Genomic DNA, 24893 nt, shown 5'->3' on the forward strand with positions numbered 1-24893 from the left:
ACCCCTTTGATCACAGCATTGCTTTACCAAAGAACAACTTAAGCAAAGGAGGTTTATTTCTGTTGCCCTTTGAACAACATACTTCCTTTTAAAACTGAAAGTGTTTATTTGGTTGAAAATATATACACGGTGAGGCACTCCCTTTTATTAATATATTTATTCCATACCAGAAATGAAATTTCCCCCCAAACCAAATAATTTACCCTCACTCCAATCTAAGGCCAAGAATATGTAAAATGTGAGTGGTAGAAATTTTGCGGCACAAAATGGATGAATTCCACACAGTCTCCATTAAATCATGTATTTCAATTTAAAGGAGTCCAAGGAGGCATTTTAGACCACAATATGCAGAATTACATGACCTGACAATACAGACCTGTCAGTCAGTTGGAAGCATGGCATAACAAGTTGACATCAAATTATATAGCATAATTCAAACTTTAAAATACATTTATAAAAGTAATTGATTTGAAGGTACTAGCCCAGTCTATTAAGCTACATATAGCAAACAGTTAATCACATCGAAGGAATTCAACTAATTATATCCGAGGAAGTGAGTGGACTACAGCAAGTCCTTTTTTTTGTAATTTCACAATCAAACCATTCCCAGTAGTTTGTGGAGTAACTATGACTGTGCCCTATTTCTCTGGTGTCTTTTCAGGACAGTACAGGGATGAAGCTCTGGAAGAAGAGGTGGTTTGTGCTGTCTGACCTGTGTCTCTTCTATTACAGAGGTGAGTTGTGTCCTTTCAGCTACCAACATGTTTCATTAGTATTGCACCGATTGCAGCAATAGTGGTTTTCGATTAGTAGTTCAAAGTGCTGTTGTGACCTTCAGAGCCACAAGCCGTGCTCTTGGCAATTGTTAATATATCTGCATCCAAGTCCCTGCGACCAGCCATTTTAGAGATCATTTTTTCCCCAAACAAAGCCAGGGCTTTAAACAAGGCTTGGGTGCAGCCCTAATGTTGAAAGAGAAAGCATAGCAGGAAATTGGATTCCACACTGATGTTAATTCCTGAAACAAGTTTCCAGAGATGCTGCTGTTTTTATACAGTGCTTGCATTTCTCTCGTAATTTTTGGATTCAGTTGCATTAAACTAACTTGATCTTGCTGATATTTAAAGATCCTCTTTTAATTCCACATTATAGAAGCCACTATTATGTTATCACTGAAATCATCCTCTTGAATATGTGTGGTATTTACATTTAGTGAAGATAACCTATACTTTCATAACTAAATAAAAGTTTTTATTTTGACTAAAGTGGAAACTTGAATAGATTTCTATGTTATTTTATTTATATGGACCCTAGCACTTAAATCATAGTCATAATCAATTATTAAAATCTGTCTCCTTATAAACCTGTAGGAAACATTTGCAAGTGTTATTGGATTTTTTATAAGATGCTATTGACTGAGCTGCTATTGACTGGACATTTCAGCCTCTCTCATGCAGTACTAATGTTCATATCAAATATTGACACAGCTGTGTCCAGAAAACGTTCGAGAGTTTCCTATTGAAAAAAATGAAATGAATACTTTGAGTCATAGAGGCCACAAGGTAACTGTAGAGTAGGTCCACTGTTTGGCTGCAGCTACCGAGTCTTGCCTGGCAAGTCCACATATCACGATGCCCTCTGCTCACTTGATGCGAATACAGTCATCATTTCTGCTGATCAGGGTGACATCTAGTCTGTGTTATTTCTGGTGTCTGCCAGTCCTGTCGCTTTCTTTCCGCCCACCGACTGACAAAAGCCACAGACAGCAGCAGACCAAAAGGCTTTATCCAGACAGACATGTTGAGAAATCCATCCATCAGCAGAGAGTCGACAGAGAGGTCATGAACTGCGCTGCCCCTCAACTCGACACAACTGCTATCTGCTGTAGTTATCAGACTATTATTGTGCGCTCAGGATCTCCCACTATGTTGGCTTATGTTCAGAGACTGTTCTGCTGAATGCTCTGTGTTTGTGTTTCTGTGTGTGTGTGTGTTAGAGAAAGAGAGACAGAGACTTGATAATTTTGTTCTCGGTGAGACTTTTACCTGGTTAAATAAAGGATACAGATAGATGAATACATAAATGTGGGGCAAGGTACAGCTGATGCTGGCAAGAGATCAATCCTTCAGACTTCAGTAATGGAGCCAGAGCGCTAACATAGCTCTGAGGCAAACACCAGAGGCTGACCAGAGTTCAGCTACCCTTATTCCCCCAAATATTACTCACCATTATGATGAGCCTTATTCTTTCCAGTTACTACCAGTTAGTGTTGAGAGGCTTTGACTTTTATATCCCCAGTCAACACACACACACACACACACACACAGACAGACATGCACACATACCAAGCAGACAAAGCAAATGCACATATGAGAGACTGCAGCCGGCACTTCCCTGATATATTTTGTTTTCCTACACTGTTTTGGGTAAGCTGTGCAGATTGCTTATATCAAATTAGGAGGTTAAGCAATTTTCTGCTTAAAACTCGGGACTCAATCTAATCCCCCCTGTGGAGAGTGCTCCATTGTCAATGTGGAGCCCTGTCTGCTAACTTAATGAGGATTAGAGCAGCCTAGCTGCATAGGACATTGAATCAATGCTCGTCTTTTCCACTGATTGGACTCTGTTGCACTTCTCTTTTAGTTTTTATCTCGCTATCCACTTGGTTTATCTGTGGCCTTTTTTTATGTTTACAAATGAGTGCTCCTCAGAAGAGTGTAGTGTGGTATCATCGACAACTTGCAGTTGACTGACTAAAATAGCCCCTAATGCATTGTGTTTGGTTGTTTTTTCTCTGCAGATGAAAAAGAGGAGGGCATACTTGGCAGCATCCTCCTACCAAGCTTTCGCATATCCATGCTGTCTGTGGATGATCACATTAACAGAAAATATGCCTTTAAGGTCAGTGCGTGTTTTCATTCCTGTCAAACTCTAGTACATTCAGAGGATAGAAAAGTAAAGCATTAGTATTACAAGTTCTAATAAAATATGATGTTAAGAGCTGAATGTATGTTTTGATCACTGGTATACAGTTTGAAAGTTAGACATTTATTTTTTTTGCTGTGATGGTCTTATAGTCCCACTGTGTTCTCTCACATAAATCAATTTCTGGGTTTACTTTGCTTTGAGCATGTTTTGTCTTTACTTTAGAAATAATTTTCAATTGATTGACAGTGGAGTAATCCAAGTCATTTTTGAAAACTTGAAAACTGCACACTGCTAATGCTAAGAAAGCAAAGAAAGCGCTTGCAGTGATATGTCTGTGCGGGCTACTGCCAGTGGTGTAGTACTAGAGCATTGCAATGCTCTCAGTTGACTCGGAAACCCCAAGTTACAGGGCAACAGGCATATTTTATGGGATCTCAGTGGTGTGTATTTGACTGTGGGTCCTTCATAAACCCTAAGAGACAACAAAGTTGACCTGCCAAGTACCGCCAAACACAGACGCCCAGGAGTCTGCTCAAGGTCTCTGCAACCACACAACCCACTCCTTTTCCAACTTAGACTCAGGCTGAAGAGAGAGAGAATTGAGGTAAAGCGAGAAACACGAGAGCAGGGCACGACCTCTTCAGTTTACAGTGATCCACTCAGAATGGGATGACTTTTTGACTGCATATTTTTCATTCTAAACTTTTCCTGTCTCTTGTTGTTGTGGCCAAAAGGGCCATGTCATTAAAAGTTCCTTATTTCTCAAGGTTATTCTGGAGTAATTGGAGTAATGACAGTGCTTTTTTTTGTTTTTTCAGACATTGGTAAACAGGATATTGAGGTTGTTCACTAAACATTGTGTTTTTCTCTTTCTGTGTCTGGCTGAAACAATAAATGGGTTTGTTCACTGCAAGCGAACAGAGCGACTACGGAACAATGTGTCTGACATACAATGCATTACATGGTAAGTCCTACAGTATTGTGGCAGATTTACTGCCCTAATCTAGTGGTATGCATGAAACTCAGGTGACTCATGGTTTGATTTATGTGGATTGTGCAGATGCTTGCAGCTGGTAATATTTCACAAGCCACCACATAGCATTTTCACCACTATTTGCTAAATATGACATAGATTTAAGTGTCTCAACAGCTCCACATTCTTCTTATCTAGTGATAAATCTGCATAAAGGAAACCAACCTTGATTCACTGGTCTGGGTTAAGATGCTAAAAATCCCAGTTGACTTGATGTGTTTTTCTTCTCTCTTTCAGATAACTTTTTCTGTGTGTCACTGTTCCTGTCCCTGATCCTGCCCGTTGTCAAAACAGGCGACACATCCCAACATGCGGACGTACTATTTTTGCACTGATACAGCGAAAGAGATGGAGTCTTGGATGAAAGTAATGACAGATGCTGCACTTGTGCATGCAGAGCCAGTAAAAAGGTTTGTACGAGCATCACTAATATAGTCATTTTAACAGAGAGCCGTATTTTATTTGAAGTTGGGAGATTTCAGGGTTTTTGAATGGAGAAAAAGACATTTAAAAAAGGAAATGAGGACATTTCTTAAAACAAGTATGACTGAATTTGCAGTCCTTGTTTTCTTGATTTCTCCATCCTGATTAGTCTTTTTTAGCATTTCTACTCCAAACAAGGGCTTTTAAATCCCTCTGTTAAGCCTGTTAAGTTCTTAAGCAACAGTTCAACACCCGCTTTTGACATTTATGGTCTGTAAGTTTGTTAAAGAAGCTGTGACTGTTTTTAATGTTATGTAACTATTTCTACTGTCAAAGTTTATTACAGAGCAACATACACAATAATTCCATGTGCATGTTGGCATGTACGCACTGCGAATGCCTGGTGCAGGTTGTTCAGGGGATGTCATGCGCAGCTGTGCTGGCTGATCAGCATCACTGACTCATCAGGACAGGGTTTTTTCCTTCCTTTTTTTAAAACTGTGTTAAATATCTGTCATTTGGCAGACCGCCTGTCTAATGCCCTCCTTTTACATGGGCGAGCAGAGGCGTAATGGTAAAGTGCTTTGTAATTACACAGTGCAGTAGTGCCTGAAATCCACTGAACTGCACTGTTAAATAGGACAGTGTGATGTTGTTATACGGCTATCTAGTATAACAGCATTGTAATATCTACATAGACTAAAGGCTATCCTCATTTCAAAGTTTATAGTGTCTTGTATTATATGGGCAGTATTACATTTTATCACATTTTTATTCATCATATTTTAAGCTGGTGGGTAGTGTTAAGAAAGAACAAGATTCAGTAGCCCAAATCCTTATCTCTTCAGGACCTTTCCCTTCAAGTGTTTCTACAGTCACTATGAGTAAATGCACATAGAACTTTCATAAGGCTAAATGTGTGCTCTGCTGGGCTGGTGGAGCCACAGAGGGCTGGAGAAGACATTACGTGACTAGTGCTGCTATTTAAAAGGATACAAGTGGAAACTCTGAAGGAATGCCTTTTCCTACTGCCCTCTTATTGCTAACCCAGTGAGCCATGCTGCGAAGGGGAATTTGCCAAACTTTGAAGCTGTGACCTTCAGTCTGTCTAAGGCCAAGGAGTAGTGGTGTCTATTACCTCCGGAGACCTCCCTAAGGACCACAGAGCTGTAGATAGGTCTTCTAGAGAGGAGACAAAAGGGAGCCCCAAATGGATTAGCGGAGTCTGAGCAGCACCTTTGTGACGTGCCCCAACAGAGGCAACGTTTTATTGGAGATATCTGATTTCCTTTTACACGCCTGGCCTCCTCCGGCAGCTGGAAGAAACATTGTGCACCGCCGCCCATTTTCTTTGCACTTTCTTTTTGTTTCAGAGCTGCCCCCATTAGCAGAGTTCACGAAGGCTGTGCATTAGGTCTACAGTATATTCTATTGTATATAATATCAAGTAATGTCTCAAACACCTTTTACTGGTGATCTATGACACAGATGAGTATCCCAGCTGCCAATTTAATCAAAAGTAGTTATCATCCTTCATCTCCATGCAGGTGATCTTATGTGTCTTGATTGCCTTTAGCTAACACAGGGTCTTCTTGTTATTATTCTAAGGTCTCCTCTTTGTCCTCTTTATCAGGTTGGACAGGCTAAAAGTGGAGCAGTGTGGACCACAAGAGATCAACCATGTGGCCAACAACAGGCCGCCACTCACACAGCCTGAAATCCAGAACAATGAACGCAACCGTGAGGGGGACCGTGAGCGCGCTGCAGCAGTCACCTCCTCCACAGCAGAAGAAGAGAGGAAGCAGCGAGACGCAGAGCGCTACGGCTTCCAGAAGGATGGGGTGGAGCGCGAGCGCCCACTCACCAAGATCAACAGTATCAAACTGCAGCCAGCCCAGGCAGCAGCCATCAAGGCTAACATCACCTCACCGCAGACTCCGACAGAAATGGATGAGTCACAACGCAGCCCCCAAGTCAATGGATCTGGGGAGCAGTGTCCACCTGATGGGGCTGGAGTCCCCTCTCATCGAAGTCCCACCCATGAGCCAGACCGCACCCTGAGTAGGACCAACTCTATGCAGCAACTGGAGCAGTGGGTCCGCACACAAAGAGGACGTAACCAGGACGATGACACCAGGAGGTTGGTTTGAGTATATGACCTTTTTGCAGGTTTAAAAAAAATCGTAATGTTTCAATTATTTCGTGATCGCGTGATCTCAAAATATGTGAAAATACACCAGCGAGTTTATTTAAATGTTGTTGCATAGTCCAAACTTTTTCCTACTCTGAAAACAAGAAGTGGAACTTGGCTAAACTTGGTATAATCTAGAAATGCTGATTTACCTGCATCGTGAGACAAGAGGGATTCTCCCTAAGCATCTGAGTACCCACATACAGAACATATGCAGACTCCGATTTTCTAAAGCTTCTTAGTCCCATTTCCTTCTAAAGCTGTGTCGTTTAAAGCCAGAGGATTCACACGCTCCTCATCGTGATTTAAACACTTGATATTACACTATTGAGTGTACCAGTAAGTAGAACTGGGGATAAACAATAGCTGAGCAGAGCTGTTGGTCAGAGTCACTGCCTGCCACTGACCCTGCTGTGAGAGTCCCATTTTTAATTGGTTGAGATTAAACTTGCTCTCTCACTGTGTCTGTCTGTCTGCCCGACTGCCCGTCTGTCAGTGTGTCTGTCTCTCCATATGTTTATCTGTCTGTCCGTTGGGCTTGTGCTCATGTTTGACACAGCCTTGCCTCTTTGCCTCCACTCTTTGAGCGATGCATGAATTTAAAAAAAATGATCATAGATAAAACCACAACAAGGCCTTGGTCTTTCCGTAGTGGTCCTCTGTGATAAGCGCGTACACTCCCTCTCCGTTCTCTCTCCATTCAAACAGTTTCTGTTTATCATTACATGCATGTCCTCCAGAATGATGTTTAGTTTCCATGTAGTCACAGGGCTTTTTTTAATGCTACTGGGTTTTACAGACCAGTGAGCCTTCTAGCCACGGTCTGTCAGGGAGTCTTAATAGGACGCTCTCTCGATGCCAGCTGCACTGACTTTGAACCCACTGTGGAAGTGGAGCTTTTCAAAAGCTTTGTTGTTACTGGAAAGGTCAAACTTGTCCTGGGGAGGTTCTTGTGAGTGAAGGGTCCGGATTAAATCTATGTAGAAGACTACACTGGAGGTTTTACAACTACAAAGTTTTAAAAAGACGAATCAAAATGTTTTACTGATTTGCTATTTCATAACATGACATTGCTTTGATGAGAGAGTAAGCTTACAAGTTATAATTGGGTGTTTGGTGTTATTCAAAATAACAAAATGCAGAGAAAGTCTAATTTACTATAAACATTGTCTTCTCTACTTTGAAGCTGCCAGGTAGAGCCTATTATTCACGAAACAAAATCACGATTTAGGAAAATAAATAAATAAAATAATAAAGTAGTTGAAGAATTATTAAAGCATTGCACCTCCTTTGAGGGCTGCTGGTAAAGTCCTAAATATATATATATAGATATAAAAGCTTTGCCCGAACTACATGTGAAATGATTATCTCTGCTACACATGTTATTATTAATTAATAATAACGTGTTTTTTTCTTTCTCCCCAGCATTACATCATACCAGACGCTGCCTAGAAACATGCCAAGCCATCGGGTACCCTATATGCCTCCTTATGGCGATGGCTACTGCAGTATGCCCAGGAATAGCATGGCGCAGCGGGACAGCATCTGCAGCATGTCGCCATCGTTGTACGACCAGGCCCTGGGTCCCTCATCGGTTGACAAACGCCGGTCCATGCGCGACGACACCATGTGGCAGTTATTTGAGTGGCAGCAAAGGCAGGCCTACACTAGGCAGCCGGGGCTCTACAGCAATATGGCCAGTCCCAAAACTATGATCAACCTGTCAGAGCATGCTGCACCAAGCCACTCCATCCCCCCCTCGCCATCCCACGGCTCCCTGTCCATGTATGGTGGCTACTCCCCAATGCGATCCTACAACATAAACAATGCTCGATCAGAGGTATCCTCTCCCATCTACAGAAGAGACATGAGCATTGACAGACGGCACAGGCCACAACTCAACAAGGTCAGTTAAGGCACACTTAACAAAAAAGTTTTTTATTGCTTTAGGTTCAAGTTATGCAGATGGATTTATTTGCTCAGATTTTGAGATATCCATCCCTGAGATAAAATAAATAAAATTTCGTTTGTGGTGCTCTCAGCGTTAAAAAATGCCAATAGATAAAATAAACAGCAACATCTCTTTCCACAATCAGTGTTAGGACATGCTGTCAACAGTTTCCATTAGAACTACCTTTTACTGAAGAAATAGTCTTTCTAAAAACTGACAGCGTGTACTTTAGATTTTACAGAATAACAGAGACTTTAAAAGCTCACTAGCTTTTATAATTTTACCATTCATCAAGTCATTTTTGATGTTTTGAGCAGCACAAACAAAATTCCATTCATCTTCATTGTATTTGTGGTGAAAGATATCTGAGATGGATAACTCAATATTTTGGCAAATAAAACAAAAAACATCTAAATGTTTCTCTGTTTGGCTGTGCATGATGATGTGTGATTATTATTATGTTTTTAATTCACTGTGTCCCGCAGTACGCCTACCCACCTGATAGGAGGTCTATGCCTGCAGGGATCCCGGTCCAGACTGTCACTGCCCAGTCTCTCCAAGGCAAAACAGTGAGTCCTCATCCATGTTGTCCCCTTCTGTGTTCATCACTATCTTCTAACTGAATTTCTGTAATACACCAGCCAGTAATTTCAAGCGTGGGTTCTACACGCTTATCCATTTGGGTTTAATTGGACTCATTTGAACGACAAGGCTATTTTCACAACACCACCTACCCTCCCTTCCTCCCTCTCCCTCTTTCTGTCCTTCATTTCCTTCCAAGAAGACATTGTGACACAATATTTAGAGACAGATTTAGGCAGAACTCAGATGTATGTTCCAAGTGGTCGGATTTAGCGTGTTGTTCACTTCAGGAGCTCTTTTGGCTCGCTTCACATCAGTGGAGACTTAAAAACCCTGTCACTCACAACTCTCTAAGCCAGATCAGGAATTTATGTCAGAGCCACACACAGTGTTGTGTCCTCATGAAGCTGGTAAAGTGTGAACTGGATTCTGTAATAAATGCTAAACTGTTCTTCCGTCTTGAGTGGACATGTAGAATTTGCATGCTGCTGACGGTGATAGCACCTTGGAGAATCTCATGGTCTTGAGCTGCATGAAAACTCAATACCTGGATATAGCAACTGTTCACCTGTTGGGAGCCTGATACCTCTAAATCTCCTGTCCTGGTGTGTTCTCTCCTTTCCCCTTCCCACTCCCCCTGCGGTGTGTCCCTGTTTCATTGTGGCTGTATGTCCCTCCCTTCCTCCCTCCCTTGCAGCCTGAGGAACTGACTCTGCTGCTGATAAAACTGCGGCGGCAGCAGGCAGAGCTAAACAGTATCCGGGAGCACACTGTAGCACAGCTTATGCAACTAAACATGGATGGCGACAACCCAAAGGTCAGGCCCCCAGAGATGCCCCTGCAGGCTTATGTGTTAGCGTGTGGTGTGTATGCCATCTTTACCCACTTCCATTATCCATCTCGATCCAGAGGATTTTTTTGGTCTTCACACATGGCTGACTTAAGGAGAAAAGGCGCTAGAGTAGGCATTTTCTACACTACTACACTTTGGCTTGAGGATGTCTTTTCATCATATTCAGCTAACGTGCTTTCAACTTTTTCAAAAATGTGTGAAATGTCTGGAAACAAAAATAATCTTGTTCGACAACCAGCATCTGATTTTATATAGTTCATCAGATCATTACATTTGATCCGTTCCAGTTGGGCAAGCAGTTGATTGAGTTATTTTACTTCTCTAAAGAGTCCAGACAGATGCTAGCCGGAAATGAAACTTAAAGCCATTGGCGAGCTTAAAGAGTGACCGACTAAGGAGGTTAAGGCCACTGGCATACGTAAATGTTAATTCAGGATTTTTGCATTTTAAGTCTCCTCGAAGACGTCAGAGTACAGATTTGACTGTTCCTGATGTGGGTCAACCAGGCCTGAGGTGGAGAGGGATTTAAGTTTATAATCGCTTTTGCAGTGTTTTTTACTCACTATTATACAATTCATTTGAAGTCTCCTTGTACCAGTATAGACAAAGATTGTTGCCTTACCATATGTAGTTTAGTGAGCTAGTGTCAAGATACTCACATCCAGTTTAAGTGATGTAGTTTAAGTATTATTTCAACCTCAGCTTCTTTATGTTTTGCCTGAATTTGGTCAAGTCTACGTGACCATTTGGTCATTATGAAGCTCTAGTCTTTCATGTCCCATAGTACACTCATTGTATTACCTGATATAGTACATCTGCTACCTAACCTTTTTTCTTCACCTGACTGGTCCTGCCTTCCTTTCTGTTGGGTTATCTTTGGATATACTGTGTTTGTATGAGTAAGAGAGAGAGAGAGAGAGAGAGATTTTCTTTTGTCTCACTCTCTTGTTGCCTTTTCCTTCCTCTTTTGCTGCTGACCTTAGAACGACATTCTGTCCCATCACCTCCAAAGGAACCTCATGTATTTGGACAATCAGGTGGGGTAATGCATGAATGCATGGCCCTGTCTCCTCCTGTCATGAACTGAAGTCATTTAATGCTTTGCTATTATTATATTTAAATCCTGTTTGATGCCCAGCTACCTTATCATTCATTTATTTAATGTTAATTTTTATATGCACAACTACATGGCATGGACCAGTGTCATATACCACAGCGTTTATAGCCTGAGCTAGTTTGCAAGGCTCGTCCCTAGATGAGCCTATTCCTTCATTCATTAGTCTGAATATGAAAGTCACTCAGCTATACTAACATCTGGATATCACTCTATTCTGTATAATTGGGAGACGTGGACAAGCTTTGTCTTCTGTATACAGTCCGTATAGAAAGGCGTGTATCATGTTATTGAACCGTTAAGTGCCTGCAAAGACATTTTTAGCTTTCATCTTCTGTTTTTTTGTTATTGCTCTGGATTGCTTTGAGAGTTTGAGTAATTACAAAAGTGCAGTATATAGTACACAGAGGCATAATAACACATTTCTAATAAAACTAAAGAGAAGATAATTTCCTATTTAAATGAGCCAGCTTCATATTTGTGTTAACATTGAGAAATATGTGATTTTGCTCTTCACACTGAAAGTAAAGTGATGAGGCTTGACATTTACCATTTACATCGCAACAATAGTGCCCGCTATATTTATATCATTATAATACATCAAAGTTTAACGGGAGCTTTCCACTGCTAATGAATAAGTGTCTTAGAGCTTTGCACTTCAATGTCTTCCTGATCCTGTTTGTAAGTGTTTCTTCTCGTTGCTATATCCATCCCTGTCCACTCTGGATGCACGTGTTTCTGTTTGAGTCTGCTTCATGAGCGAGAGCAAGCAAGGTGTAACAACATTGTCGATGTTGTATCTGAAGTGAAGCACTGCTATAAACTGACACTTACTATATCGCTCCTCTCCACACTGGACTAGATGAAGGAAAATGACCCTTTAATCGTCATGACTCACACTTTGATTGAGAACTCTGCCCCAAGGCCTCAACTTTACCAGCAAGTAAGGCCAGCCAAAGGCTTTGCTCCGCCTCATCCTCACCAGTCGCTGTTGTTATTTTGGTCTGTTGTGCAATGCTCCTCCTCCGGTGTCCAAGTCCTCATGGCATCTTGAGACTGGTCTCCCTGTATCGTTTGTATTGCCAGCACCTCCTCATCCATTGCTTTTGACTGTTCTCCTCGTATTATGCGAAGTCATGCCAATATGGGCATGACTTGTAAAAGAGTAGTATGATGTGTATGCTTCACTGTTCAGTAAAATCCCTTCCTCACTCTCAGGTTTGTGTTTGGGGCCTCAATATAGTTTTCTCTAGATACAGTCTAGCTGCTAGCTGTGGGACTGTCCTAAATCAAAAGCTAAAGCTGTGGTTGCACCCACATCATTTAGGTAGCAATGCCTGTAGTCGTTACTCATCTTGTTTTGTCTACTGCCCTAACCAGTGAAGGTTAGTGTGTGATATTTCATAACTCTTTGCAGAATGTGTTCCTTCTCATTAGCAGAGCCACCTGGACTTGGCAGGGGGACTCTAATTAGTGTGACTCTAATTAGTTAATTCTGTGTTGCCAGACATATTCACTTCTCAGTCTAGTGCAATACCAAGTACTAAATCTTTATGTGAAAAAAAGAATTGTAGGGGATTACTTTTATGGCAAAGTTTAAGTACAATTAAATAAGTGTTTACTTTTAGCAAAATACATGAATATTCCAATATCCATGCCAAAGTTATACTCTTTTTACAGTTTATAGTTAATTTGGAGTCAACCAGTGCTGCTTTATTTATTTGATGTTAGGATTTAGTGGTTTAAGTGTGAATGCACTTGAGCATCAGCTGTGGAATAGACTCTATACCTAATATGGCCAGGGGAGGCACATTGATGATGAAGCTGAAGACAGATGTGTTCTAGGTAAACTCTCTCTTCCTTTTTACCTGTATGCATTACCTTCTCACCCCCTCTTGTCATTCTGCTGGTGGAAAAGATAAAGAGGGTCGGCTTGTGTGTGACGATGGCTTTGACATCACTTTGCCACTTTTGTGACCGCCTCTCGAGGTATAAAAGTGCCGCCAAAGACTGCCCCCACCCACCCTCACCCCTCCACCCATTCATTGACGTACCAGCCCGGCAACAGCTGCATTCCCACCTGTTCAGCTGCCAGAAGTTCGTCTCCCTCCTCCCCCTCCCCATGTTACTCGTAATCCACACCACACAACACCACAGTAAAGCTCCCTGTGCTGTGGGGGAGTCTGCATGTTCTGTATGGAATGCCATGTGGTTCTCAGGTCCCTGCTTTAACTGTACTGTGTGGTTCAACTGAGGAAAAAGGTGTTAAGTGTGTGTGAAAGAGTGCAGGTGTGAGTGTGGAATGTTGGTATACAGTGGAGTCTAAAAGTACTTGGACAGTGAGCCATTTTTTGTTGTTTTGGCTCTGTAGGCCGGCACATTGGATTTGAAATTGAATCATGTCTGCAAAGTGCCAACTCTTACCTTTAAGGTTTTTTTTTTAAATGGAGGGTAAATACATTGTAGGACCAAAGCAACCAATTTACTTTAGACAAACATATATGTGAACTGAAATGTGATATGATCATGTGTTTCACTTGCTGAAGCCCACACCTAAAGCAGAAAGCCCCAAAACGAGCAAGAAGGGAAGATGGCTGCAGTTCAGACCTGGCAGAGCATCATAAGAGAAGATACCAGAGTTTGACTGCAAGGAATATTAAACTATATATTAAGCATGATTACTTAATTCAAGTGTATGTGTACTTTTTAAATTCATCTGGGCTCCTTTAATTTTGGGGAGCCCCATAAGAATGTAAATGAAATGTGAAATATGTCACTGTCCTAATATTTATGGACTGCACATGTATTTTTGAACAGTGGGTGAATGATGAAGCATTATGTGATGAATGGATTTTCTGGAAACATGGGATCCAATGCAGTTGAAATAATTCCCCCTGTTTGAGCACTGTGGTTTTTATTCCTTTAAAATAAGTAGTTGAGGGGTGTAAATACAAGTGGAGAGAAGGATGCGTTTTTCTTTTCTTGGTTTTGTAACTACATAAATGTAGGCATTGTAATTTGATAAACATAGTTGTTGTAATAGTATGAAATAGTGTAGAAATAACTGCAGTAGTTGGACATTGAACTGCTTCTATCTGTATTTTAGCCTGGATTAAAGTAACTAAACACCTGTTTATAATTGTTCTGAGCATTACTGCTGTACGTCTTCAGGAGATCTGTAGTTATGTTGTTATTCTGGGAATATCTTTAAGTAATATTGCACTTTGACTTAATGCACTCACACACTCAGTTGACCAGACAGGCAGAGTCTTTGGACCAATTAGCTGCAGAGTATCTGCTGGACAAAACACAATGGGTGGACACAGCTTGTGCACTGACTCTAGAGTTTAGTAAGTAAGATTGCTTTACATGCCTTCCCCTTGCATTTCCAATAAAACCACTGTGTTGTGCTGATGGAGACAAACGGCTGTGGGTGATGTAACACGAGGCTCCAGAATCTGTGTTTAGACTGGCTGCTCTCCCACTGTTGGTTTGCTAACTTAGATTGTCTGATTCAGTGAAATATGAGTTTCCACTCAAGGACAAATCCCGTGGCTCAGTGAGAGAGCCTTGCCTTGACACTGCATTAGATCTCCAGATTCTAATGTGTATGTGCATATTTGTTGTCTCTGTCTAATGTTCTGTCTTTCTTCACAGTTGAGTCCAGAAGACTACAGAGAACACACCTATACATGTGGGCCAGAAGAGGTGGACATTGATGTAAGTTCAGTGTTGCACTCTCGCATGACATGATGCTTCATTCAACTATACACAACGGGTCACAACTCTTTTTTTCTGTTTTCTCCTCAGACCAAACTTAGCAGGTTGTGTGAGCAGGATAAAGTGGTGAGGACACAGGAGGACAAACTTCAGCAGCTGTACAGAGAGAAGGTGACTAAACGCCGCACATCTGTCATCATTTCTTACTCACATAAAACACTGTTTGAAATGTGGCAGTGGAAGAACATAAACTAAAAAGAATAAACAGTTTATACTCTGTTTAAATGATAAGAATAGCTTAAGTTAAGTTTATATGCACAAAACTGAGAAAGAGAGATAAAACAAACTGAAAAGTCTTGTATATCTGTTATAATGCGTAATTATAGACTAGCTACTGTCACCGACTTGCAAGGGTTGTCTGGCATAGCCATGTCATATTTAGCATATCTGACTGTCCACTGTCAGCAGACTGTAACATTGTATTGGTCGATGTGCAGTGTTGACAGGTATACAGAGAAAACTATCAAGTTAGAAGTAATGTGCTGTGTTTGTTCACCAAATTTAACTCAACATTGGAGTCACTGTCCATAAAAAACAAAACAAAAAAAATATAACTAACTATAACTCAAATTAAATTATTGGATGATTAACTGATTTGTCAGTTGATTATAGTTTTAGTTATTGATTAATGAATGAAGTATTTGCTCAAGTAATTTTGGCTCTTTGCTTATTTTTTTATGGGATTAAATGTCAGAGTTTTTGGACTGTTGATAAGACAGAGAAAATAGGCAAGAAACTGTACTTAAAAACTATACTTTGGGCTCTGATAATAATAATAACAACACTGTTTTACCAATAAAGAAAATAAGTTATTTGCAGCCATACTTTCTTATTGAATACCTTTGCAGGGAGTATGGGAGATAAAAACAAGGTCACAGGTTTAAATAATCCATTGTGACTTTGCTAAAGTTAACTGACCTAAAAGGTTACGGTGACGAATTACATACTCATGCTGCATGTGTATTTGATATGTTGTGTGTTCTTTCAGCACACCCTGGAGACAGCACTGCTGTCAGCCAGCCAGGAGATAGAGATGGGCTCTGATAACCCTGCTGCCATGCAGAGTGTCATCCAGCAGAGTGACTTACTGCAGAGCGGCCTGCTCAGCACCTGCAGAGAGCTTTCCAGAGTCACAGCTGTGAGTCATGCAGTACATTCACGCACACTACACACCCACATGCTGGACGCTTTTGTCAGGAGTGCTAGTGAGAGGAGAGTTTTTGCCTGCTTGTTTTTAGTTTTGTTTTTTTTTACATTGTCATTCATAAATTGTATCTCTCCCAAACCAGGAGTTGGAGCGGTCGTGGAGGGAGTACGAAAAGCTGGAAGGAGATGTAACTCTGGCTAAGAACAACCTGCTAGAGCAGCTTGAAGCATTGGGAAGCCCTCAGGTAGGATAGTTCTTGAGACTGAAGCTGCGCTGCTTTAATCCTGCACCGTTTCTGCTGTCTAACACTGGCATGGCATAACTCTGACTTTGGTTGTACAGGTACTGCAGACCTTCAAAGAAAGATGAAAATGTGGCAGATTACCTTGAACACCTAGTCATCCTTTTTGTAGACAGTTTTTTTGACTTTGGGGAAAAAGTAAAGACGATTTCTGTGCTGCAGTGCCCTTAGCTGCTGCGTGGAGCGAAGTAACTAAGAGATCAAAGCAACATAGTGAGTGATTGATGACTAGCGATGATAGAGCAGGTCTTAATTAAGTCTGTCTTTTATCTTGTCCTTCATCACGGGAGAGGTGTAGAGACAGAGAGAAACTCTTCTAACAGTCAGAGCCAATGCTAATTCAGAGTAGAGAAGTCAGAGGGCCGACAGGGAGCCTGGACATCCTCTTCTTAAGTGCCCTTCACTCACCGACAAACCTGTCATCAGCAAGGAGGAGATAATTACGCATTTATTTCTCTTGCTCTGCTGCTTTTCCCTGGGTCCAGAACGCCAGTCAAGTGTTAATCTGCAGTTAATCTTTGATTTGTGAACATGCGTGTGTTTTCTGTGCACACCCAGACGGAGCCTCCCAGCCAGCAGCACGTCCGCATCCAGAAAGAACTTTGGAGGATTCAAGATGTGATGGAGGCCCTCAATAAACATAAAGCCCAGAGAAATGCTGCTGATGGTATGAACTTCTATGGGCCCAAGAGCAACTTCAGCAAGCACAAAAATGAGGTGAGGCACCACCAACAAAGACACCAAACAGTACACTTCGTCATACAGTTCTCTAGCGCTGAAACAATTAATCGATTAGTTGATCAACAGAAGATTAATCGACAGTGCTTATGATTATCATTTAACTGTGTAAGTCATTTATCAAGCAAAAATGCTTGCTCTAAACTGTGAGGAAATGTGAGGATTTGTTCCTTTTCTCTTTTTTGTATAATTGTAATTTGAATATATTTGGGTTTTTGACTGTCGGTTGGGCAAAACAAGCTATTTGAACACATCACCTTCAGGGGATTTTTCGCTGTTTGAATACGTTTCTTTGGCTGACCAATTCACCCATTAATTACACTGTAGTTGAGGCCCTACAGTTCTCTTTACCCAGATCTCCTATAGTTGTGTAGATGATAACCAACTTAAGCTGAGTGCTCAAACTGCCAGCCCTGCTCATGGACAGTACGAGTGGGGGTATCTGAGTGGATGTGTCACCCTGTGATAGCATGTGGAGCTCTCTCTCCGGCTAATCAGCTGGTTTGGCCGTCCGGTGGGCCAGAACTACAGATGGTGGTTGCCCTGAGCACGCGTGGTGGCGCCATGTGTCACCTTGCTCCCTGTCCTGTTATGCCCTGTATAATCCCCAGGAGGAGGACTCTGCACCCCCACGGCCACCCCTACCCCAGTCCTACGAGCCCAACCCCCCCAACGAGCCCCCAATGCCCTCTCATGCTGGTGTGCGCCCTTCATCACTCCACAGACCGGAGGACAGGAAGTCCAATCACAGGAATGGCACACACAGCGTAAGCTTGTTGACCCGTTGACATCATGGTTGACCCTGCCCTCGGCTGTGTCATCACTCGTCATTGCTTGCTGTGATGGTTTTCACTTTCATTTTGACGGACGTCTCATGTCTTTTGGATTGTTTTTGGTTGGATCATATCTCTTTTATTTACTTGATGCCATTCTTCCATCATCTATTTTTCCACAGTTTGTTGGATGAAGCCTCACTTGCATACTTGTTTTCTGTTGAAAAGTAGTGACTTTGTTCTGTTTTGTTAAGTCCTGTCCTTGGTTGCAAACTACGCCGCTATGTCTGAGTTTGAATGTGTCTGCCTGCTGTCTACTTTTTCATTTGGCTGTAAAACAGTGTTGAACTCGAACAACATGGGGAGTTTTTCTTCAAGCTGTATACATTTATGTTTTAAGATTGCCCAGTCTGTAAAAGCATAATTTTGTGTTTGAAATCTATCATGAGAGAAAGTATTGCTTTTTTCAAATGTTTTATGTCTCAGTTTGGAACCAAACTCTCCATAACTATAAATCACTGCTGTTCTGTCTGTGTGTTGAACTTGTTCTTTCTTTCTCATCTGCAGGGCCCAGACTACAGGCTGTATAAGAGTGAACCAGAGCTCACTACAGTAACCGAAGTGGATGAGAGCAATGGAGAGGACAGATCTGAACAGCTGTCTGATAGAGAACATTCTGGAAACAAAGGTACGTTAGATGCCACTTAATATGATGCCAGTTTCTGATAGCTGTGAAGTTTTTAATAAGTTTTGGTGACCCTTTTGGTGACACTAACAAAAACTGCAATCAATCGCCTGATGAAATTACACTGTGTGACCTATTAAACTTTCTAGCACTGATAGTTGCCATGGTTACCATGGCATTCACACTGGCATCACTTTGACACAGAGCATAAATACAAGGTCAGGCTTTTCTCCAAAGCTATAAGCTGGATCAGTATATCACAGAGTAAATCTCATGGCGACCATTATTTGGTGTACAGTGGTTACCATGGATACAGTGGTATTTGCACCTGCTTTTTGTCTGGATTTAATGTACACTGTGTAAATCACAATACTGCTCAGTTTTTTACTAGGTTGAAATGTATATCAGTGCTGGGATAACTTAGTTATCCTATGTATTTGACTTTATTTAGACTTTATGCCACTACATACATTCTCTGTGAAAAGGTGCTTTAGAATTTGGTGAAACAGCTTGCACAGCATAATGTTGTCCAGGTTCTGAAGTTGAATGATTACACTGTAGCTCCACACTTGTTCCACACCGCCACACAATCAATAGTAGCAACCTGCCGATGCTGCAGGAAATACTGTAATTGTTGGTATAGTGTACTTGATGCCAGATTTTATATTACCAGGGTTTAACTTGAAGGTCTCTTCCATACACAGACCATTTTATTCTACAAACTTAAGAAAATGTTAATTACCAAATTGATGGGAAAACTATATTATTTACCATTCTCATACTCACTCCTACTTAGTACAAGCTTGTGATAAAGCTTATGTACTAATATACGTCTTACATTTGGATAATTATCCTTTAAGAATTTTCTGTTTGGCACGTACTGTATTTTAATATTGTGCAAACTCAGTGCATATAATGCACTTATCCTAAAAATATAGTATACTCCTCAGTGAATAGGTATTAATTTGATGTATAAAAGCAAGTGCTCTGTCATTGAAGCAGGTGGCTTACTGACCTCTTGTCTTTTTTTAACTGCCAGGGATGTCCTACCCAGTTGGCATTGTCCCACCCAGGACCAAATCTCCAGTGCCCGAGTCTTCCTCCATAGCTTCATATGTTACCTTAAGGAAGAGCAAGAAGCCTGACCCCAGGACGGTGAGTCCCTAGACTTTAGTCCTTACTGCTCTGGGGGTGATGTGTCTTCTAATAGTAAGTTGTAATAGTTAGTATTTGTAAATTATTCTTGTTTAAACCTTTTGGACCACCAGATGCTGCCAGATATTGCCATCAGTTGTTGTGAACTAACTAACTAAATGTAAAAGGGCTAAACTGTGTAGCACTTATTTTCCTACGTGGCAAACCAGACATCTTTGTCTCTAAGCAGTAGAGAAAAACAATAATAATGGTGATGGTAACAAATGCATTTCACTCTTATGTTCTTTTCGTGTGATATTGTCATTGTGAGCCTCCTGAGCAGCACACTTGCTACTACTTAATTTTCTTGAATTGCATTTAATGCCTTTTTAATTGCTTGTTTTGGTTATTAAGCCGTTGGGTGAAAGCTAACATGTGGCAGAAGAGGCGACTCATCACGTGGCCAGGGTGTGACTCATGCTCCAAGTTTGGTTTATACAGTTTCCAGCCTCAAACACTATCAACTTAAATATACTAACCATGTCATTAGTGCACCACACAGTCGGGTGTGTCCTGTGTTTAATGTGTCTCTACGTGTTTGGGAAAAAAAAAAAAGATGGACATATAGTATAAATGAATCTACGTGAACTTTGCGAACCCTGAGCCGCGCATCTATAGCCTATGGTTGTAAGAGAGTTTGTCACAGGCCTGTTACCAGCCTCTTGAACAATCTGGACAGTGGAGGCTGCATCCTCAGGCTCTGGACTGAATCCAGGTCTGCCAGCCCCTTCAGCATGACACAAACCTGAAAGTGAACGACTTCTCCTCAGTTCACTTCACATCATCAGCCTCTCTTGCTCAGGCATTAACAGGCCCCCAGCCCACTCTGAGTGCACCCATGTGTGCCAACAGGAGCGTGTGTGTGCCCAGCAGCCAGTCAGGTTGTTTCCATATGTGTTTGGACTTCTGCTCGCTTTGGTTCTGAGAGAATGAACATTAAAGTGCCATTTCACGATCATTATTGTGGTTATTATGTTAATCTTGACTGTTTAACTGTTTGTTTAAAGAAGCAAAACGTTTTTCCAGTACGCGCAGTATTGCCTGAGACGATGCGATTATTCTACTTGGTCAAGTTTAGACAATACCGAGTATTGACTGTGAACGCTGCATCATGAGATCTGTTCCAATCACACCATGATGCCATGTCTTAGCTACACACCTGAACTGTGGCTCTGCGTAGTAAGAATTAACCATGGTGACATTTGTCTCCTAGCATTGAAGATCTGACAGTAATGCTACGTAATTATTAACTTATATTTATTGTGTGTGTTGTCTGTGTCCCTCTGTGGTGTGCTTGCATGTCTGTGGTGGTCCTCTCTGGCTAACAGGAGCGTCCACGCAGTGCGGTGGAGCAGCAGCTGTGTGCTGCGGAGAGCGGCCGGCCAAGGATGAGCGTGGAGGAGCAGCTGGAGAGGATCCGCCGCCACCAGCAGGGTGCCCTCAGGGAGAAAAAGAAAGGCCACAGCATCCGAAGTAGCAGCCAGGAGAACACGCCTTCTCGCAGCCACTCATTTACTAAAGAAAACCAATTTCGCAGCATGCAGGTATTGGGTGACTGCTGCGGACACAAAGGCAGCACTTAAATCTAGAGTAGGCTAAAATCAAATCCAGGAATCCCTGTTATGTGATCTGATCTTCTCTGCATTTTGTCTTGTGTTTTTTATAGTCCCAAATGAGGCGCAGAGATGAGGTGATAAGCAGTGACATTCAGGAGCTGGAGGCCTCGCTCAGGCAGCAGGAGGTGGTGAGGGACCAGGAGACGCCCGCCGAGGAGATTGCCCGTCTCAAAGAAGCCTCGCAGGCAGACCACTTAAATGTGGACCGAGAGGTAGGGCACAGCAGTTGGCTGTCTTACTCATCAGACTAAGGGGGCTAATATTATCTCAGGCGAATTATTAAGGAAATGTTTACCAACAGTACATCAAGTATTGAGGATTTGATTCTTAATACCACAGCAAAAAAGTAGAATGATTAAAGAAACTGACACAATTACATGGTATGAGTGCAAAAATGATGTTCTGAAAACTTGTACCTTGAAAGTTACTTAATGCAACACCTCTTGTCAAGCTTAATGAGTGTGCATATTGCAAATGCCAATTGTCTTATTTGACAGGTTAAGTTTTTAAAAGGGAAAATTATTCTTTGATGTTAGCGAGATGAAGAACCACGATTCTTTTTAGACATTAATCTACCAAATTGTAATGTTGCTAAAGCAAACTAAAATCTTTTCATGGGCTGCCTATAAGCCCTGCACTTGATTTTAAGGTACTTGCTGTTTTTAGAAGATTTCACTGCCTTTCTCTGGATTATATGAATGAATTTCTTATAGTTTATGTTCCCAACTGATCTCTGCATGCCGCAGAATGTCTCACAAGTGTCTCCCGCTCTAGGACAAAGCCTTTGGTGATGCTCCATTTAGCTCTTACACACCCAAAATGTGGAGCAGCCTCCCTGTACTGTAGATTATGATGATGAGCATAATTTTCTGATTTATATTTGTATATTTTCATTGTTGACACTTTTAGTTTATGTCTGTTTTTATTTTATTTCCATTCATTTGTATGAAGTGTGCTTTATAAAGTGTTTGTGCTGTGTTTCTTCAGCTTTCTGTGCCTGACAAAGTGCTGATTCCTGAGCGTTATGTGGAGTCAGACCCCGAGGAGGCTCTGAGCCCTGAGCAGGAGGCTGATAAGCAGAGGAAGGTTGATCGCATTAAAGCCCTCATAGCCAAAAACAGGTAAACATACCATCATGATCTGTCTGTATCTGTAACTTTTTATAAGCAAGGACAGAGCTTTCTCAGACCCCTTGATGTTAGGTAAGGGTCCTTTGGTGAAAGGGCTATCTTTGCACTGATATATCCCCGCAGATGTCATGCATGAAATTCTGTCTAGAAGTGAGGGGTCATAGCAGGACATCACCATATATGGCTCAAAAGGGGCCACACTGCCTGCCTGCTCTTTCCATGCAGATCAGTGCCTCAGATGTCCCTGCTCATATCTCCTAGCCATTGTGACATTTTATTCTAAATGTCATCCCTCTTGAATTGATTCAACAGAGATAGCTTGTCTGTCCCGGGGTAATTGTGTTTATTACTATGTTTACAATTAAAGTTGTATACTGTGTAATACAGAGACCATTTTGTGTGTGTGTGTGTGTGTGCTCCCAGCATGCAGAATGTGCTGCCTAGTATGGCTCTAAGCCCAGAGGAGGAGACTGAAGAGGAGGTTACCGTACAGGAGAAAGAGAAGATGATTAATATCTCCTACGAGCTGGCAGCAGAGGCTTCTAAACGCAGCAAGCTGGTAGCAGGTACATCTCTAGAGAGAAGGGGGAGGAGGTGGGGGGACTTGATCAAAAGAATGCAAGTAATAAAGCAAAAGCTGGTGTGAGCCTGTTCTTAAAGATCACTTCTTTTTATTATGGTTTCTCAAACTGCCGCTGCTTCCATTGTGCATGTGTGCAGTCATTTATCATTGAAGCTTCAGTAGTTCCTTCATTAATTTCATTGACTTCAGTCATTATTTTCATGTGTGGTTTGGCTGTTTAGCTGATGATGTAATTTGTTTTTGTTATGTTGTGTGTGTGTGTGTTCAACGTGTTGCTCTGTTTCATTGCAGTGAAAAGCCTGTCGTCCTCTTCCCCACCCCTTCCACAGTCTCCTAACACCCCCCCGCAACTCACTGATGGGTCTCACTTCATGTGTGTGTAGTAACACCAGTAAGGGCCTTCATCACCTGTTTTGTCCATACTCACGATGCTAAATTGTTCTTGGTGTTTTAATTGTTGTCTCTGGGGAGAAAAAAGGCATGTCAGAATGAAGAGATTGATGAAAAATTATGTAAAAGTATGAGGAGGGGAAACAGTTATGTGTTTGTATGTATTCTGTGTTGCTGTAAACCCACCATTTTGTGATATTCCTTGTGTTCTGTGTAGTCACATGACTCAACTCAATGTTGCTGTTGTGCCATTATTTTTTCACATTTTACAATATTTATTGTTGAGTAATAATTCTCAAATGACTAATCACCCAGTGGCTACTTTATTAGGTACACCTGTACAATCTAATAAAATTCAATACAACAGCTCAGCCATAACTATTACTTTTACAAAGTTTATCATTTTCAGTTTTTATGATATTGTCGGAAATGAATTAAATTCAATTATATTTATTGCTGAGGTCATAGTTAAAGGTGGTGTTGTACTAATATAATGCACCACTAACTATAACCTTAATGCTAAACTGTATAATTCAACACTTCTATGACAGTGTCAACAAAAGGTGAACATTATAGACATCATAAGTAAACTTTCTGGCAGTTGTATTTGATTGCATTAGACTGTACAGGTGTACCTAATAAACTAAACTAAATGTCTTGGGGAAATCTTAGGTATCCATTGTCTAGTATTATGTTTGGAGCATAATTTGACCTTTGCCCCCATTATAAAATCTCACCTTCTCTCTCTGCAGCACAGGCTCTGGCCTCAGTGAAAACCTATACATGAAGGAAACAGCAGTGGAGGTATAAAGAGGACATCAGCACAAGGCCACGGCCTACAGAGAGTGAAACTGCCTACTCCGTACTCTGGGGTCTCCACCTCTGACATCTGTACGCTCACTGTGACGTCTTAAGCTCCTTTGCCACCAACAACACTTTCTGTGTGACATTTCTCTGTTATTACCCTCTTTGGGGTGCCACATTCTCCTCAACCTGGCGAGACAAAACAGCTTTGATACTGTTATCATTGCAGTTCCATTTTCTGTTTTTACAAGGCTTTTAAGGTTATTTTTATTATTTATATGGTTTTATTGGGTTTGAATGTATATATATATATATATGAGGCTAATAGACTGAGCTCTGTTGTGGGCATAGGGGCCTGTGACAAAACGTTTCGGGCCATCCCACATTTTCAAGAATATGTTTTCACATAATTTTAGTTCATTTTCATAATTTGCTCAACTTGTTTTTCAGACATTGGCCATTGGCTAACCATTCATATTAATCCATTAATTGTAAAGAACATTTGAGGATGTGAAAGATGAGTTTGTAAGAGTTGTAAATCCCTCCGTTATAATGAAAGGAGGAGCCACTTTATTGCTGCAGACAAAGATTATTTGTAATTTTTCTTGTTTCTGGGTTGTAATTATTTAAAAATAGGATCTTCTGCAGTCCCTGTCGCATTGTTGCCGACACATATG

The 24893-nt window shown here is 41.3% G+C and overlaps 1 protein-coding gene across 1 annotated transcript in view; it reads left to right on the plus strand.

Annotated features, from left to right (window-relative positions):
• LOC139287107 (pleckstrin homology domain-containing family A member 5-like) overlaps positions 1-24222 on the plus strand; it is a 77250-nt gene extending 53028 nt beyond the window's left edge. The window contains exons 8-30 of the mRNA XM_070908092.1: positions 662-734; positions 2801-2901; positions 4256-4371; positions 6018-6524; positions 8001-8481; positions 9012-9095; positions 9806-9925; positions 10945-10998; positions 11938-12018; positions 14733-14795; positions 14886-14966; positions 15844-15993; positions 16145-16246; positions 16862-17020; positions 17653-17808; positions 18382-18502; positions 19539-19654; positions 21022-21237; positions 21360-21521; positions 22297-22430; positions 22863-23005; positions 23314-23395; positions 24165-24222. Coding sequence (XP_070764193.1) covers positions 662-734; positions 2801-2901; positions 4256-4371; positions 6018-6524; positions 8001-8481; positions 9012-9095; positions 9806-9925; positions 10945-10998; positions 11938-12018; positions 14733-14795; positions 14886-14966; positions 15844-15993; positions 16145-16246; positions 16862-17020; positions 17653-17808; positions 18382-18502; positions 19539-19654; positions 21022-21237; positions 21360-21521; positions 22297-22430; positions 22863-23005; positions 23314-23395; positions 24165-24222 — 3360 coding nt within the window. The remainder of the gene's footprint in view (positions 1-661; positions 735-2800; positions 2902-4255; positions 4372-6017; positions 6525-8000; positions 8482-9011; positions 9096-9805; positions 9926-10944; positions 10999-11937; positions 12019-14732; positions 14796-14885; positions 14967-15843; positions 15994-16144; positions 16247-16861; positions 17021-17652; positions 17809-18381; positions 18503-19538; positions 19655-21021; positions 21238-21359; positions 21522-22296; positions 22431-22862; positions 23006-23313; positions 23396-24164) is intronic.
• The last annotated feature ends 671 nt before the right edge of the window (positions 24223-24893 follow it).

Source organism: Enoplosus armatus, chromosome 6 (assembly GCF_043641665.1).
Source record: "Enoplosus armatus isolate fEnoArm2 chromosome 6, fEnoArm2.hap1, whole genome shotgun sequence".
Classification (NCBI taxonomy): domain Eukaryota; kingdom Metazoa; phylum Chordata; class Actinopteri; order Centrarchiformes; family Enoplosidae; genus Enoplosus; species Enoplosus armatus.